General features: G+C 43.0%; 1 protein-coding gene across 1 annotated transcript in view; it reads right to left on the bottom strand.

Annotated features, from left to right (window-relative positions):
* pkd1a (polycystic kidney disease 1a) overlaps nucleotides 1–19116 on the bottom strand; it is a 72457-nt gene that overhangs the window by 29309 nt on the left and 24032 nt on the right. Inside the window, exons 9-23 of the mRNA XM_083930715.1 lie at nucleotides 17338–17515; nucleotides 13821–14035; nucleotides 11076–11197; nucleotides 10845–10995; nucleotides 9238–9500; nucleotides 8564–8944; nucleotides 7840–8322; nucleotides 7619–7750; nucleotides 6010–6185; nucleotides 5071–5201; nucleotides 2297–4920; nucleotides 1875–2072; nucleotides 1476–1775; nucleotides 915–1360; nucleotides 247–397 (exon numbers count right to left, since the gene is read on the bottom strand). Of these exons, the coding sequence (XP_083786841.1) occupies nucleotides 247–397; nucleotides 915–1360; nucleotides 1476–1775; nucleotides 1875–2072; nucleotides 2297–4920; nucleotides 5071–5201; nucleotides 6010–6185; nucleotides 7619–7750; nucleotides 7840–8322; nucleotides 8564–8944; nucleotides 9238–9500; nucleotides 10845–10995; nucleotides 11076–11197; nucleotides 13821–14035; nucleotides 17338–17515 (5951 nt within the window). The remainder of the gene's footprint in view (nucleotides 1–246; nucleotides 398–914; nucleotides 1361–1475; nucleotides 1776–1874; nucleotides 2073–2296; nucleotides 4921–5070; nucleotides 5202–6009; nucleotides 6186–7618; nucleotides 7751–7839; nucleotides 8323–8563; nucleotides 8945–9237; nucleotides 9501–10844; nucleotides 10996–11075; nucleotides 11198–13820; nucleotides 14036–17337; nucleotides 17516–19116) is intronic.

The raw sequence follows: 19116 nt of genomic DNA, 5'->3' as shown, positions 1-19116 counted from the left end.
TTATACAAATTTGTATATTGAGAGTGAGTTCTACTTTTTCTCATATTTTATTCTTACATTGTTTTTGCTTTTTGGTCGTTACGTGTTCACAGCTGCAGGTCTTGAGCAAATACATTTTTCTCCTTTCTCCTGCACTGAACAGCTCCCTTCCATTTTTACTACGTGGTTCTCCAATTTGATACCAACGTGTGGCTCAAAATCTGACACATAGTTTTTACAAGTAGCTCTTCATATGCCTGCCCTTACCTTCGAAGTGCTTTGACACTCCCAGTGGTAGTGGAGTAGTGACTGGCTGTCTGGGTCCATGTTCGGATCGTAGGACTGAACCGCACTGAGCTTCAGGTCCTGTGTCCTTGACCAGACCCTGTAGGTGCCCCCTTCTATGATGGGCATCATCCTGACAGGAAAAATAGTTATAATGAACATAAAAAAAGATCAAAGAGTGCAACATTCACATTTAACTTGTTAACCCCCAAGTAGTTATCAAGGTATTGCTCTACAGATCAACGCAGTTAAATTAGAGTTGCACTTCTGTGGAGATTTGCTTAAACATCTTTGCAAACCTACGCAAAGAGGAAACCTCCTGATTGGTTGATTTGACTTCCCGTTAGAACATATTCATCATTTTTACGCACATCACATACACAACTTTTTCACACATTATGGTTTGCTGAATGCGTTTCTTCTTCCTTGTGGATGCCCGAGCTGTTTGTTTATTTGTTTTTTCAGAAAATCTATTATAACTGGCATTCATTTAGCAAACAACTGATTCAAGATTCAAGAAGGTTATTGTCACTCTGGTTATAATACAAATGTGTGAAACGCTTGTGTTGGGAGGCTATATTACAGAAAAAAATTAAAGGATTTTAGGTGGATTCATTTCATACTGTAAAATGTTGTGTTTCTCCACTCACCTGGTAGCCATTACACTGAGCTGCAGACAGGCAGCCTTTCTCAGCGGCACACCTTCATAGGACATAGAAAACACCAATGTGTAGTTTCCTGCTGCCAAAGTCATCCTAGGCAACGACAGCTGCAGCCGCCGCACATCCACCTCCACCGGGAGGCGAATTGCCGGGACAAGCAAAGACTGAGAGGGCTGATTCACCATCCCGGAGTTAACACGGTGATCTTTGTCATTATCACAGGAGGGTGTCGAGAGTATCTGCCAGAGGTACTGAGCTCCGTAGCGTAGGCAACCTTTCAGGTCCACGCTGGCCTCCACCAAAGTGGGCTGGTAGCGCCAGATGGCCAGACGGGGGGCTTGAACCACCTGCACTTCTGGCTCTTCACACTCTAACACACTGATGTTTACCTCCACCTGGGCCAACACCCAGCTCACTAGGTTACTGCAGTTTACCTGGCAAAAAGGAAAACAAGCTGGTGAAATCTCAAAACTGGGAAGATGTCACAGATCAACAAATAAATAACCGATCTGTAGAGTACATGGAAAAACGTAGTTCAAAGAAACATACTTGGACCAGGTAGTGTCCTGGGTGTCTGTACTCATAACCCACAGCTGTGGTGTTTGTGTGAGTCGGAGAAGAGCCGTCGCCAAAGTCCCACAAGCACTCCACAGGATTAGATCTGGGTGTGACACTGGCCGTCAGGGTCACCGTCTTATTGATGAAAGTGTCCCGAGGTGCTGCGTACAAGACGGCCGATGTCAGCAGGTTCTGCACCAGGATGTGCTTGGTGACGTTCTGATTGCTCAGGGAGTTGAAGGCCTTCAGGTAGATGGTCAGTACACCTGGTTCTTCCGGCGTGTAGAACACCTGTGTGGTTTCATGAAGGCAACATCACTATTTTTAACAGCAGTTTGCAATATTGTGATATTTATTCGTCATTATTATTCATAAGCTGAGTGATCTGACCTCTTTGCCCATATGTGGGGCCTTGTGGAGGTGGTGGAGATCAAAAGTCCACAGGAAGTGAACAGGTTTGCCTGTCTGGATGTTGGCCACAAACAATCTCTTCACACCTACAGGGATTGCTGCACAGGTTCCCAGGATGGAAAGTCCAAACACCGGCTCCATCACCTTTACCTGGAGGTTGAACCTCTTGGAACTCACCTGGATTGTCAAATTGCAGGAGAATGTGTTCACTGCAGTTAGCTTGATCAAATCATCTTGATAGCTTTGTGATCAGAGTTAATGCCCAAAAGAAAAATGTAGCGATAATTACAGTGATTAATACACTTAAAAAAACACTCAACATACTGACTTTTAGTGACGCTTTGATGTTACCTTATATCTTTTATATATTATCTTAATGTATCCATCTCCTTGGACTTTACCTGGTTGTGAGCAGTGAGATTCACCATGTAAGTATCCACCCTGCTGAACGTGTGGACATAGATTTGGTTTGGTTGAGGGATAACCGTGGCGTCTCCGCTGATGCTGAGGATGAGGTGAACATCCGAGCCCGCTGCCATGGATACGGTGAACTCCACCTTCTCGCCGACTGCTGCAATGTTTTTACTCGCCTTCAACTCCAGCCCCTGAATCTTGTCCTGAACAAAGAACTCCCTGGAAACAACTTTCCCGCTGACGTCATTGGTCGCATTCAGAGTAACGATGGCTGGTTTTGCCTCCTGGAAAATCAGAGAAATTTTCCTTCCCGTTTCAGTTCTTCCTTTCAAAAGCCATGTCCAGGTCACATTGGTTCCTGTCACTATCCCCCCCTGGAGCGAGACAATGACGCCTGTTGCAACGTAACTCTGCTCTGTCACATTGGTTGCTGTGAATCCTAGCCCGGAAATGACTTCCTGGACACTGATAATCTTCGACTCGACCTCTGAGCTAACTTCATTGTAGACCTCCACAGTAATCAGCTTGAGGCCAGGACTGATGAAGGTGTGGGTCTTCCAGTGTTTGTTCCACTGCAGAGGGTCCCCATCCACAGACCAGCGGTACTGCAGGTCCGAGCCTTCTACGCTCATAACTGTCAGGTTAATTGGAGCATTGACTGCAACTGGGTTGCCGCTGATCTGCAGATCTATCCCTCCGGCTGGTTCCAGAAAGTGGATGGTCCTGTTGACGGTCAGCTGGCCCAGGAGGTTGGCTGCCCGGAGAAAGACGTCACATGGGCCCGGCAAGGAGAAATTCACCTCCACCGTCTTCCCGCTTATGTTGAAGCTTGAGTTGAGGGGGTCTAGCTCTTTGATAAGGTTCCAAGTGAATGTCATGTTGGTTCCTTCTTTTAACCCTGCTTGAAGGTGGAGAACGCGGTTTGTAGCGAAGCAGCAACCACCCAATCCTTGGCCTCCACCTCCTCCGATCTCCTCCTCTGCTAAAATCTGCAGCCCCTCCAGCTCACGTTGGACGTACAGGAAGATGCTCGCTTGTGTCGTTCCCACGTCGTTCTCCGCCGTCACGATGATGTTGAAAGTGCCGACGGAGCGGAAGGTGTAGAACATGGTGTGGGTCCCTGGGATCGGGGTGCAGCGGTCGCACAAGATCCAAGAGAACCGGACACCGTCCCCCTGCTCCATTTGAGCCTCAAAGTGGACTGAGGCATTGAGAGGGACATTTACCAAGCTGGCGTTGACAGTCAACCCGCGGACCGGTGCAAGCACCGCAACAGGTAAAGTAGTTTGATTCCTGCTGACTGTGTTGGCTGCTGTCAGAGTAATATTGAAGTTTCCGGATATGTTATAGGTGTGGAGGATATTCTGACCTGTGAGCACATTTCCATCTCCAAAGTTCCAGATGTAAGTGACGTTGGAAGCCAGGGAAGATGTTGTGAAAGTGTACGGTGCTCTAAGTGTCAGGTTATTGTACTTAGTGCCATTATGTTGAATAACAATAGGACCTACGGGCATCAAAACCTCAATCATGACACTGGTGTCACTGGTGGAAATGTTATTGAAGGCAATGACTGACACCCTGTAATGACCTGGGTTTTTATACGATGTCAGGATAGTCCCAGAACCACCGATGAGCACAGGGTCTTCCCCTCTACCAAAGTCCCACTGATAGCTGTAGTTAAATTCTGGCTCAGCTCTGGCCCGCAGCAGGATCTCCTCCCTAACAGCGTAGTGCGATTTCTCAAGGGTGAGGCTGATGTTGGTTAAGGCCGGCTGCACACACACCCAGTTGAAGAAGTTGGCCTTGGTGGCTTTGTTTACCCCGCTGGAGAGAAGCAGAGACAGATGGAAGTCCCCGCTTGTCCGGTAGGTGTGAGAGACTCCGGGGTTGCCGTGGTGTGTCTCGTTTGGGCTTCCGTCGCCGAAGCTCCATTCATAAAGATGAGCTGATGCGTTACCGGACACCCAGGCCTGAAAATTGACGGGGGTCCGCTCTTGGACACACCCGGACGGCTCCATCCTCACGACTTGGAAGACAAAAACCTGCACTGGTAGGATTGTCCAGCCAGAGCTCACACCGTTCGCTGCTGTCACATTCACTGTGTAGTTGCCATCTTTGACATAGCTGTGTGATACGTGAGGTTCGGACTTTGTGTAGATGGACCCATCTCCCATGGAGAATGTCCATGTGATGTTGTTACCTGATGCGAGCCGTGCCCATACTGTAGTAGGACTGTGAAGCTCTGTGGGAGAGGAGGTTTCAGCTGTTAAATCTTCGATCTCCTCGTATACAAACATCTCGACACAAGTCTCCATAGAACTGATGGTGTTGTTTACCAATACACAGACATTAAAAAGGCCGCTCTGGGCAAAGGTGTATGCCACGCGGCGACCTTGCAGTGGGGCAGAACCATCTCCAAAGTGCCAGTCATAGTGAATGCCATAGGGCGAGGGCAGAGGGTGAGCCTCGAAATCGGCTGATTTGCCAGTTAGGAGGAGCTGCGGCTCTGTTTGTATATCAACACGAGTTAGGATGCTGTAGACGCTCATGTTGATGCTCTGACTGATGTTCTCATAACGATTTGACACTGACACCAGTGCTGTGTATATTCCTGTACAGAAGAAGAAGAAAAGGGAAGTTAGCTTTATGTCATTATGTGGCAGCTTAAAACATTTCATGATGATAGTCAAACTAAATTTGTTGCTGCACTGCTCCAATAGTCATCCTAGTACTGCTCACAGGTTGATGGGAAAGGGTTTACCTGGCTGAGAGTAAATATAGGTGACGTTGTTGCTCAAAAGGACCTGATTTGGGGAGTCTGGGCAGAGGAGGGAGGGGTCATAGGGAGGCTTGTATTCAAATTCCTTATATCCACCGTCACCAAAAGACCATCTGCAGCGTAACAGAGACCATGTAAAAATCATTACATGAGAACTTTCTGAGAAACACACGGAACTTAGATGGATAATGCACTGATAACCACACACACACACACACACACACACACACACACACACACACACACACACACACACACACACACACACACACACACACACACACACACACACACACACACACACACACACACACACACACACACACACACACACACACACACACACACACACACACACACACACACACACACACACACACCTAGCTGGAAAGTGGGAATCTTCTCTGACGAGGCAATGGAGTGTTTTTGGACGAAGAGAAGTGGAAACTGAGAGTGGAGGGAAACTAAGTGAAAGAGTGAGCCATAGTTGGGAGGGTGGGAATGTGAAAGAGGGAGGGAGAGAAAAGAGTAAAAGAAAAAGAATGGAAGAAAGGGGGGGGGGGGGTAAAAGGGAAACAGCCGAGCAGAAGGGAAAATTCTTGTCAGCAATCTGCTCTAACCACACAGTTATAAATCCAAGGCTCTTCGTGGTATGACGGCTGCAGTGCCATTACAGCAAACAGGCGGACAAAAACAGAGAAAGGAACAAAGAGAACAACAGAGAGATCGATAAAGGAGAAGAAAGAAGCAGTCAGACAGATACACTGTGTTTTCACTCGGCCTCAAAAATAACAAGAATTTATGCTTTAAAAAACACCACCATCTACCTATAAAACTTTCTATCTATCTTTCAAACTTTCTGTCTATGAATCTATCTATCTATCTATCTATCTATCTATGATTCTGTCCATCTGTTTATACCTGAAGGTGGCAGCCACAGACATGTCGACGAGCACAGAGGTGGTGAGAGTTTGCGTGGAGCCCTGAGGGACCACATCTGGCACTCCCTTTACTGTGAGGTTGGCCATGGCCTGCAGCCGGTCCACGGTCACGTTGAAGTGCTCTGTGAGGGTGCTGACATGGTTCATGGCCGTCACCTGGAAGAGATGACACATGACCCAATAAAACCACTGGTTAGTAAAAGCTTTCAGCTTTCATTAATACACAACACGATGTGACCTATCTAGCAGAGCTGATACCATTAGTCTTTTAATCAATACTTCTACATAAAATTAATCTGCAACTACTTTGATAATCAGTTAATCCTTTCAGTCATTTTTTATGCTAAAATGTGAAAAATGCACTGGTTTCAACTGTCTTAAATGTGAATATATGCTATGATTAGAATAGAATAGAAATACTTTATTGATTGCAAGCTGGGAAATTACATTTTTTTTTCTTTTTAGAATAAAGATTGTCTCCATTTAAATTAGTTTAATATCTTGAGCATATTGGACTTCCGACAGAAGCTGCTGTTCGGAGCTCTGGGAAACAGTAAAGTGCATTTTTAAGGATGTTTAAAAAGATATTTTTCGATGGTGAAAAACATTGTTAGTTGCAGACCTACTGTAGTCTCTAGATACGAAAAAAAATCATGTTCCAAGATGGTCTTCAAGAAAACGTTGGTGATTTTATGGTAATACAGGCAATGTTGTGTTGAATGACTGTGACTGCATACAAAAGCATTGATTCAGATTTCTTTCTTTAACAGCCCAGACACACCGTTTTGACATCAAAGAACTAGTGGCAACTAGTGCCTCTGCCAAAAAGTTGCACTTCAACACAACGTAAAGACTACAGCCAGCGGCCAACCAGCACAGATGTTCTGCACCTGCATGAGAGGAAATAACTGTCCGTAACAGCGCCGGACAGAGCAAGTTAGCATATTGACAAACTTGATGTCGAAAGAACAAATAATACTAAGCGCAAAAAACGAAACCGTTTGTTACAGAGCTAAATCCCTCAAGTTGTTTGTTTACTTCCCTCACTTCTGTTTCTCTTCTAAACTGCCAATCAAAAGTGATTTCTCTCACCAACAGGAGACGTGGCAAATTCAACATGCTGAATTGGCCGAAAAGCCTCTGACAAGGACCAACTAGCGCCAACAGTGCGGGACACAAGCCAAAAACTAGGGCGACAGACACTCAACAATGGCTCCGTTGGGTCTAAGATGTAATTAACAGAAACACATTTATTTCAAATCTATTAAAAAATGGTAAATCTCTGTGCTTTCTGATGCTGATGGGATTCAAGCTGTTTTATAGTTTTCCCATGTTGATTGTGTGAAGCTGTTTGTGAAACTGTCTTGTCACTAACTTTCCAGTTAAACCTTATTGTCTAAACTTAAGGCACAAAATCAAAAATTTGCTTCGGTTTAATAGATGGATTTGATTGCATTTTTGTCAGGTGCCCCATTCAAGAGCTGGATACCAGAAACAAACTTCATTCTAACTGAAATACAACTGTTAATATTCCAGCATGTATGGTAACAGAAAAGCATGATTGATATTGGATGTGAACAGAAACTCACTGTGAGCTTGTAGATGGCAGCGTGCTGGTAGATGACATTGAGGACAGTGTTGTAATAGGTGAAGTATGGTTTGTCATCCACTGTCCATTTAAACGTGGGATTGGAGCCTTTAAGCACTGATGCTGTGTAGCTCTAAAACACACACACAGTAATATCAAATCAAATATCAACTCTTAATACAACTACCAGTGCAGTAAACACGTAAGCACGAACGTACTAACCACAACTGACTCCATCAGCACCCTGTGCGTAGGGTGCGGCTGCACCATCAGTCCTCTGAGCGGCTCTTCCAGGCGGACGACCACAGACAGGCTGGCCTCCGTCACATTATTATGGGCCTCCAATTCCACCTGCACTGGACTCCTCTGCTCCTCCGCCTCCAGGCTCAGATACATTACTGCATACAGGCTGGGTTCTGTGACCTCGACCCCGGACCCCGAGCTCGGCCCGGGCTGACAGAGTGCTGGGCTGGAAGAAAACTCTTCAGGACAGCTGGGTTGGAAGGTCACACTGTGATTACTGCCACGGCAAGAAGCCTTTGTTAAGTAGCGCGACTGGACGCGGAGCAGCAGCTTGGTGTTGTTGGGCTGCATGTAGAGGGTGCCATTCTGGGGGGGAGGATGGAGGATCGTCAAGCCCAGAGGAGGCACCACACGGAACGGGCAGGATGTTGAGGCTGGGTATGACGGCTCAGCTGAAGTCACCTGGAATTTGTCAGATAAAATTTTGTCTAAATTATTTTGGTAATATAACTGAATAACCGATGTAGGGCAAAAAGGGAGTACAGGCAAATAAATACTTTATAAATACTTAATGGATATAGATTTATTAGCCTGTGTTAACTTTAAAAAAACATGCAAAATTATAAGCAAATCTTAAAAGAAAATAGAGACATTTAAATCTGTCAGATGCATGCTGGGATCTCACAGCGCCTTGATGTCTTACCAGCAGGCTGTAGAGTCCGGGCTGGGGTAGACCGGCAGACAGCTGTGCTCCCTGCAGCTGCGTCTCACTGTGTCCCACATAGAGCACTCTGACGGGGCAAACTACTTCCTCTAGCCAGCCTCCCTCCCCATCCTCCACCAGCGCCTTCACATCCAGCTCCGGATCAGGCATAGGGTCGGCGTCATGTTCAGCCGAGGTGTCTGTTAACTGCACGGTGTTGTTGATCCAGAACCAATCTGATTGGTTAAGGGCTAAGACAGGTTGTCGCCACAGCGAGTGCGGGGAAGATTGGCAGCGGAGAAGGGAGGTGGGGCCGGCATCGTGCTGCAGGGCGATGACATCACCGCGGGAAACCAGGAGGTCCTCCAGATGTTCTTGTACCTAAGAGAAACAGGGATCAGGAGGGTGTACATATCATCAGCAATCACTTAAAGGTCCCATCTTGTAAAAAGTGAGAATTCCACGTTTTTTTATTTTATTATAAAGCAGCTTTAAATGCTATCGTAGTATCACATAGTATCAATACGCTCAATGCAGAGAAAATAACTGCTTAATCAATCTGGCTGTAAACACACTCAAAGCTGGCAGACATCAAATATTTGTCCTGGTATTACTGCATTTCAAAAGCAAAAACCCCTAACATTCTGTTTGGAGGCAAAAGTAAATCCTCGCACCAGTATGTGTGCAGCTGGTCCTGCTGGTAGAGTGAAGACCACCTCATTCTGTAGAGTGTATCTGGGCCTAAGCGCCCCAGGGGGCAGGTGGTGAGCCTGGGTGCAGTTAGGGCAGGAAGATGGCTGACAGGGACTAGAGAGGGGCAGGCACCGGCGCTGGAAGGGACACCACTGCTCAAGTTGGGGGCAAGAAGGTGGATCACTGCTCCTGGTATCATTGGGGACACAGACAGCCACCGGGGCACACGCTGCACCTCCACAACCTGAGAAACAAGATGGATAGAATTGTATCATTTACATTAACTTGAGTTAAATAATTTTAGGCAAATTAAAAAAAAAAAAAATCTTTCATATTCTCCTTAACTGCATTGTATTATACAAAGCTGATCATATGTTTTGGAGACCAATCTGAAACTGACAAGTAACTATAGCGGTCAGATACAGTATATGCAGTGAAATGAAGGGTACAATACTTTTCTCTGAAAGTACACAGTTGGCCAGATTTCATTGCTGCGATAGCATTGCAACCGCACAAGATACAAAATTTACAGGTGTGTAGTTAAGATCCCTTTAGAGAGCCCTTTGTTGCGTGTCGCCCCCTCTCTCTCTTCCCTAATTCCTGTCAATCTTCAGCTGTTATTACCATTAAAGGCATAATCTTAAAAATAAATAAATAAATAAAAAGTTCCTTCAAGAGCGTGATTAGAAATACATCCATAGCAGCGGTCTGCTATTCAGAAATAAAATGTAATTGACCAATCACAATCAAGTTTTCAATTAAACTGTGCAATAAAAACAACACAAACAAATCAGAACCTAAAGCTGTCACTTTACATCAAAACTAGTGTCACTCCAAAAAGTCTACACACGTGTAATCTGTGTGTGTGTGTGTGTGTGTGTTTGGTTTAAGTGGGAACATCATTCTGTGTCATTGATAATCCATTTGCATTATCACATTATCTCCATTCTCTCTGAGGCTGCATTCACAAATCGACCTGAAAGTTTGACAGAAAATGTTCACTCATGTCTTTGTCGCTCGTCTCTCTGGGGACTTGTTTTTTTCACATCTTTCCTGTGCATCCGCTCTTTGCTCTTGTTTCTATTGCATGGCTCTGCTGCTTCGTCTCAGTGGAGACGTACAGAAAACAACAACACAGAAAGCATCTCAATTTACTGTGCTTTGTGCCACGCAAGTGTTGCAGTTTTATGTCATGCGTCTGTACTAGGACAGGAAGCGCTCAGAAGGGAGGTGACCTTGATTGGTCTTGTTTCCCTCCTCTCCTGTTTTGCCCTACTTTCCGTCTTCATTCAAACTTTACTTTCATGCTGACCTACATAACAATAACTTCGGACAAGGCTGGTCAGTGTGTGTATGCGTGGATGTTTTTGTCTCACTGCAGAATCTGGCCCCAGGTGGCTTATGGGGTTTCTAACACCTGTTGATACAAACCAGCAATGTGTGGATGGATTCACGTGTCAAATGTGTGTGTGTGTGTGTGTGTGTGTGTGTGTGTGTGTGTGTGTGTGTGTGTGTGTGTGTGTGTGTGTGTGTGTGTGCGTGTGTGTGTTTGTGTGTGTGTGAGAGAGTGTTTATGTGTTTGACTCACTGGGTAGCAGCAGGTGCAGGCCGGGATAATGACAGCGAGGTCTGTAGGTCTGGAATCGGACGTGGACCTGTGAGCGGAGCTCCTGAGTGACAAACTCAAGTGAGGACAGACGACCTGCCTGAACAAAGCTCAGAGACGGAAACAACAGCACCTGAGAAAAACAGGCAGAAGATTTAATGAGAAGAAGGCTTGGGGAAAACAGCAGGATGATTAAACAAGCTTGCCCCTAACCTCTATGCCGCCGCTGGGAGGTTGAAGAGCAGAGAGCGGAGCGGCCGTGGCACGGTGCAAAGGATTATGGGAGGGAAACACAGCCAGGCCCACAGTGTAAATACCTGCATCCGGAACACGCACTGTAGAGGCAGAAACAGTATGAAGCCAAGGGAATAAAAGGGGAGGGAGGATTGTAGCTATTAGAGCTCTTTTCCCTCCAGATACAGATTTAGATATCTTAACATGCGTAGAGGCCAAGTACTGATTGAATACCAGTGTGTAAGAAAAAAACAACCCACAAACATATATATATATATATATATGTTTTTTTTTCATCAGCTGTATATTACTAACCCTGTATGGATGTGATATGATTGTTTTATGGCCTGGCTCAGGTTATATACAGTATACAGAGAATAAATGACATAGAACTTTCTTTTGACTGTCAGTCATAAAGGAAAAAGAATATAAACTTTAAAGTCAATTTTCTTGCAGAGCTAAATTGTGTGCTATCGGATTGGTGCATAGACTTGTGTACTTGTAGATGGAGATACCAGCATTAAAACATACAGCAGGAAGTATTAGAGGCATTTCAGGTATTGCTGTCGGAAAAAGGAAATAATAAAAATAATAAGAAGATGAAAAAATTGTATTTATAAAGCACTTTGCTGAAATTCAAAGTGACTTTACACAAAAAAAAAACAAGAACCAAACAAATAAAACAAAACAAAAGAGAGGTAGAGATGTGTGAGTCTCAATCGAGTCTGATCTATGAGCTGTCTCCTTAAAGTGAACAATCTGAGAACTGATTTCTTTTTTTTAGTACATTAATACAAGGCAGAATAAAAGGATGATCCTAATGTATAATATATTTGTTAAATAGCTGATGCAGGAACATCTTACTTTGGTAATAACATTAAAAGCCCCCCAAAAATTCAAATATACAGTAAGTAAGTCTCTATAGAATTGTGTACTTGTATGTATTCTGAAAAAGCAAGACTAAGACAGTACTTTATTTTTTATACTCATTAAGGATCCAGCAGTTACCCTTAAGTCTTATTGTAAATTGAGCATATTATGTTTTTAAGTAATTATTTATTGACCATGCTATTCCAATAGCAGTGTGTTATTCTTGACATAACCTGCCTTTAAACCATCGGTATGACAAAATATTTCAATGTATTGCAGATGAACAATATGCATATGTATTTCTTGCAACAAATGAGGAACTAACACTATAATGTTTGATATTTTTGCATTCTATTTGTTTCCTTTTTATCCTTTATTTAGTCAGGTGATATCATTGAAACACAGGGTCTTCTCACAAGAGGCCTCTCCATTATCTTCACATTATTCAAGGTTTTATATCAAACACACACGCAAAATTAAATGAAATCTTTGAAATCTTTTCGAACCATTATCCTAGAGTTTTTTGTAGATAAACCAAGTAACCCCCCACGGCTTTCGGCGAAGAACAGAGACATAAGATCCAGCTCCCTTCAAAGAATTGTAATTCCAATCACTGATTGAATGATTTTAAAAGAGGAGAGAGGTAGTTGGGGCAATTTAAAACAAATGATGGCATAACAACTGCAGCCCACAATTTAACAAATTGCTTTGAGAAACAGAGAGAGGTGAGAACAAACCTCTGAAGACATAAGACCAAACAAAGCTACTCTCAAAGATATAATAGGCAGAACACTTGAGAGCACAATGTGTCTGCTCACTGCAGATCCGACACAGAATCAAAGACAGACTGGACCAAAGAAACACAGACACACACAAACTACGGCCCGCCTCACACACACTTCCTTTTCAGATCAGTTTTGAAGGCATTTTTAGACTGTGCTGGTTTCTCTGAAGCCTCTTGTACATTTCTGTAGAGGAAAACAGCCTCATTAAAACTCTTCCTGTGGAGCGAACGTAAATCCAGCTTAACTCCTGCTCGAGCTACGTCTGCACCAAGTGACATGCTAAGTTATGTGTTACTCTGTGTTTACACTTCATAATAACAAAATCAGAAGGCCTTCTATTGAATGACTTCACAATGGGTGCAACTGAAATGAAAGACTGCCAGTTGAAGAGGTTTTTTTTAATTACTCTTCAAAATGGCAGCTATTTTGCTTCAGCAATCATTGTGTTCCATTTTTAGTTGAGAAATAAATATATCCAGCTGCCACATATAAACTGCAATACATTTATGAAACTTTTAATAAGTATAATGCTTTATTCTTCGACAAATGCTATACAGATAGTAATTATGACGAATGGGAATTTACATTATAATTATGTATGTCGGTAACAAAAATATTACATTTATCATGTAGAACTGTTACCATTCTTCCCCATCCACAAGAACTGAAAACGCTATTCCCTATCAGAAAGAAATCCTCATCAGCCATTAAAAAAATTGTATGGAGAAGCTTTGCCATAATATTATAATGTAACCATAATGCTGAAAACAGTGGAGCACAGTTTCTTGATGCTTCTCACACAAGGAGCAATTTGTATAACTGCCAAGTGCCTTCCAATTATAAACGGTGCTTCAGGAAGCCAGAATGGTGCTTATGATTAGTTATGAAGGAGGCTGTTTGCTTTGCCTTTCTGCACTTGTTTGTGCCATAACTTAATTCACATAAAACTGATGGTGTACAACGTTGGAATTCTTGACGTATAACGTGCAGAGGGATTTGGCAATCTGCGCCTCAGTTTTTCTTCCTCAGCATTTTTGTGTCTGTGTCTGTGTGAATGTCCTGAGCCTACCTTGGGGGCTGTACTGGCAGACATAGGCCCGCTTGGCGCTGCACGGGTGTGAACTGGTCTGAGCGCGCTGATCAAGGGACACGCACACGTTTCCGCGGGGGATCGGAGTACGAGGCGGAGGGCCCTCCTCTCCCTCCTGCGCCTCAGAGCCGTTAACCCAGCGCAGCTTCCCTGGAGAGTCAACGTCACTCAAGCCCAGCCACACGCCTCGCTCCCTAGGACAGGAATAGACAGGTAACACATAGATTAACACAGCGCCTGCTTGACATCTGGCTACATGGCTGATGACAGCTGAAAAATTGTCTCCATCACTTGCAACTTAAACAAAACACTTAGACACACACATACACAATCTCAAAAAAATCATAAGTGCAGTTCAAGACTGAATGATGAAAAGAGTGAAAAATGTATTTTTCACGCGTCCATGTGAATGTGATGTGCAGTCAGCACACTGCACTTATGTAACATCAGGACTTGAGTCAATATGTTTTAAAAAAGTGAAATGAGAGTCTGTGAATTACAAACCAGCTTGCCTTCAACAATCAATGATTGCAGGGCAGAGAAAGCATGGAAATGAGATTTGATTGAACCTCAGTGGGGTGTTAGAGAGGGGATGTCAGATACTTAGTACATCTCTGTGATTACAAGACAAAAATTGGATTTTCCCTCCATGAGTCCACTTAAAGGACTGCACGTGTTCATTGGTGATTTTAAATGGAAGCAAGGTCAAACATTTAAGACCTTTTGTTTGATGATGGTCTTAGTCGTTTTTCTGACATGTTCAAATAATCACCCAGGTAAAAGAAATTGCTCTACCTCTCTCTTTTTTTCTTTCTTTCTTTTTAGTCAAACTTTTGTATACTCAATTCAATTCAATTCAATTCAAAAAACTTTATTTGTCCCCGGGGGGCAATTCAGGGCACACAGAGCAGCAAATAACGACAGTGCAACTATACAAAAACATTTGAACCAACACAAGAATAAAGTGTAAAAGAAGAGTAAGTGTCAGGATGTTAGTGTGTTAGTACAGGTTAGATACGGAGAACATCTTCGGCGTGAGATGTAGAAAGACATGTGTGTGTCAGATGTAAGCAGAAATGTGAACGGGTGTATAAGATGTAAACAATGTAAACCTGCAGTAGACTGTTGGAACAGGTATGAACAGAACTGTAGTGCAGAAAAGATATAAGTGGACAGCGATCGGATTCAGATGGGGTCAGACATGATACATGTGTGTAATGAGCAGACGTAAACAGAACTATAGTGCAGTAATAGAGTATAAATATAATATATAACTATAAGCTAGATAATTAAGTGATAGTGGTGCATGGCAGGAAAACAGCAGTCTAAATATATGCTAGCTCTGTGTATACTGGCTGAATACTGACAATATCTGTGAAAACAACACCTGAAGGAGTTAACATAGGTTAAAAAAACACAAGCAGGAAAGAGAGGGCAAGGACAGTTTTTTTGTGGCAACAAACAAGACCTGATAAAAAACAAAAAAGGGGCTGCTTATATAAGCCAGGGGGTGGAGGGACACATGAGAGGAGGAGGAGAGAGGGGATAAGCTCCATCTGCAGCAGGTTTTTTCTTCTCTCCTCCACTCCGGTCTACAAGGGCAGGGCCTCTACCCTCACATTAGCGCGCACACACACACACACACACACACACACACACACACACACACACACACACACACACACACACACACACACACACACACACACACACACACACACACACACACACACACACACACACACACACACACACACACACACACCATGAACTGTTGACTCCTCCCAGGTTGTTAAAGTTACAATGCAGCTGTGCTTTTACAGATGTGTTTTTTGCGATACTCTCTGACCTAAGCACCAAAAAAAAAAAAAAAACTAGGGGCCAGACCAGCACAAGTCTAGAAACTTTCTCAACGAAGCAAAGCCAAATCCAGAGCTAATCACACAGTACATACAGCAGCAGCATTAACGAAATCTGTCGACACTTTTCCCAAGAAGATACTGTCGGGGCCAGACTTTCAAATGAAAAAAAACAAAACATTTACAAACAAAACAATCGTTGTCTAATATTTTCACGTTTTCACTTGACAATTATTTTTACTAGACCCTATCATATTAATGTTAAATGCTCTCACTAAAATGAAATGGCTAATATGGGAACTAACATCATGTGTGGTCGGGCACATTGTTGCTGCATTACAGAAAGTGATTGCACCATTGACCAACAAAACTTGGTCTAACGTTAAAGCTGCAGCATTTATTGCATTTTTAGTTATTTAAGGCTGCAATATTATTATGATATCAGGATTGGTGATAAGTGTACTGCCGTTATAGCAGTTCCATACAATACCAATATCTTTACTCTAGCTTTGAAGCTGAGCCCTCTGCAGCTTCTTTAAAGCCCTACTCATACAGGATTAGTTTAATGTTGGGACGTGGGGTGAGGTCATTTTTACCAGAGGTTTTAGCTCGGCGATTTTTACCTTTTGTAAAACGGCCCAGAAAATTAACTCAGGTAAAACTAGTCTCGTCCAAATACGACCCTCTGTAAAACACATTTTAATATAATATATATTATATTTTGAGCATGGAGGTGCTTTAAGAAGCACTCTTATCACTTTAACATAATCAATACTGTCCTTTATTTTTGTGTTTACTTCATTTTGTGATATCAGGAAGCTACGTAGCACGCACATGGCGACAAGGGGATGACGTAGTGCGTTAATCAGTAACCCCTCCCACTCCTGCTAGAATGCAGGGATTTCTAAATACCATGTAAAAAAAATTTCAGACGTCCTGAGGTAAAAATTATTTTACCCCACATTCCCACATTAAACTAATGCCGTCCGAATAGGGCTATAGACAGTCCAGTGGGCCGTATGTGGCCGCCAGTTGACGATACCTGACACACACTAAAGAAGTATCACTATTGTTGTGGAAAAAGGGAACAATGTTACCATGACTAAGCCCGAGGTCACAATCTGTTCACATCTGAATAGACACAATGGCTACTATGGCTACTGTCAGTATTTCACGCAGCCAGAGAAATATATAAATTAATAAATGACAGAAAAACAAAGGACAAATAAACCAGATAACTCAAAGCAGTAAGCTGCAAGGCATGGAGTTCATAAACTGTAAACAATGAAAAATGAAAAGTATTGCCCTTGAATAGCCTCAAGTGAGAACTGAACATGTGCACATGCATACAAAGAATCACATTCAGTCAAGAAAGCATTCACACAGACAAGAGGAGAGGAAGAAAGAGAAACACACTTTTCATACTCTCATTCAAACCATGTACTTTGGGACTGTCAGTGATAGAAGATCTGTTTTGAGTATCTGATAGCTGCTGTAATGTTTCTGTGTTATTGTGATGCAGAGCTGGCAGGTTATCTATTTAGTACCTAAAGTAACATAAAGTAGTATTGTTAAAAACACACACACAGAAACGCTAAGAACCCATATCTGCATCCCATACAGACAGAAACACTCACTGTGTGACTTTAGGTGCCAGCAGGTTACGCAGCATGTCACTCCCGACTATTGCCAGATCCCCGCCACGGTCTGAACACTGCTGTCGAGCGTCTGTCCAGCTCAACTCCCCCGGAACGATCTGGAAACAGCGTGAGGACTCGACGTGGTGCACCCCGTCCTTTGGACAGTGAGGGGAGGCTGGCGGAGGACAGAAACATTCATGTGATTTCTCAGATCCTTTGAATTCACACTTGCAACATCATGGAAAGACACTGTCATTATGTTTTACTAAAAAGACGATCTTGCGAGGGGGAAAAAAATGTATCCACAGTTTTACAGACGTCTCTTTCTTTTTGGCATAATCTGACGAAGAAGTTTAAATTCCACTGTTTGGCCACTATTATAAATTATCATTGTTCTTTCTTATCATTGTTGCTATAAAACATATTTTGTTATAAGTTAACCATCACTTCTATTATTTTCTGCATTTTGTGTGTGAGTTGTGTGAGAGTTTGTAAACTGATGTTTTAATAAAGTTTTGCTGTTAAGCGTGGGCCCCTATTACTTCAGTGCATTAAGACTTTTCTCAGTTTTTTGATTCTCTGTTCAGCCATGCGACAATAACACGATTTTCTTCATAAACTCAAGGCAACACTCTGTGGAAATCAATTTACAAATCATTTTGAGGGTAAAGTATTCCTTTAAAATGCACAATATTGATTTATGTGGGTGGAGAAAAGATCAGCTGTTAGTATCAGCAATAAAAAGTACATCTATTATTTCTACTTTCCAATGTTCAGTTTTTTATAACACCCTGAATGGTGGTCCAGTGCGAGAACTTTTCAAAGGCTGAGGTGGACATCGATGAGACGAGGAGATACCAAAGATGCTGATAAATGGAACAAGGAAGAAAACATTAAAGACTATAAAAGACGGATAGGCCTATCTCACATACAAGGATACCCTCACACTCCGGCTTTCTTTTACTTTCTTTTACACACTTTGTCCTCTAGTGAATCACAGTCAAAACTCTCGCCCTGGTGGCAGATGTGGCTCAGAGGTAGAGCGAGCCTTGTTTAAGTCGAAAGATCGGCGGTTTGATCCCCAGTTCCTCCAGTTGTGTGTCGAAGTGTCCTTAGGCAAACCCAAATTGCTCCCTGGGCTGTGTATGGGTGTGTGAATGTGGTTTAAATGATTAGAATAAATGATGAGAAGGTAGCCTCTGCCATCAGTGTATGAAAGAGTCTCTTTCTTCTTATGCTACGTCGGCCACTTTGTAGAAACCAGGCCTACACTATCTCAAAGAGACAGACTTGGCGCACAGAACAAATAATAGTAAAAGATGAAATCACAAAAATTAACACGTGGAAGAAATCTTATGGACTGGAGACATCAGTTGATGTGTAACTGCAATTGCTTTCAAGGTATCTTGCAGGCTAAATATCTGGACCTGTCGGGGAGTCCAATAGTCGATGTGAACCACGGGACACGGATTGAAGGGGAAACAAGGAGAAGGGTTTGCCTGTAACAACAGAAGATTGACTGTATGTGCTGCATTTGCAACATGGACCAAAGCTTTTCTTGCACCTAGAAAAAACAGGCTATAAATAGTAAAGCAACAGAAAAACTGTCAGTCTTTTTCTGTTGCATATCAGCCTCTAACAGTTTGGAGTGCTTGTTTCTGGGGAACATCCATTTTTGGAACAAAAAAAATCTTTCTTGGACATGGTATAATTGCGTCACGACCTGTGTAACTCCTCACGTGTATTTTCATTACAAAACATAGTTTGGAGACCAGA

This window comes from Echiichthys vipera (genome assembly GCF_963691815.1).
Source record: "Echiichthys vipera genome assembly, chromosome: 2".
NCBI lineage: Eukaryota > Metazoa > Chordata > Actinopteri > Perciformes > Trachinidae > Echiichthys > Echiichthys vipera.
Note: the sequence above shows the minus strand (reverse complement) of the source record. Positions and strands in the feature narration are given on the sequence as shown.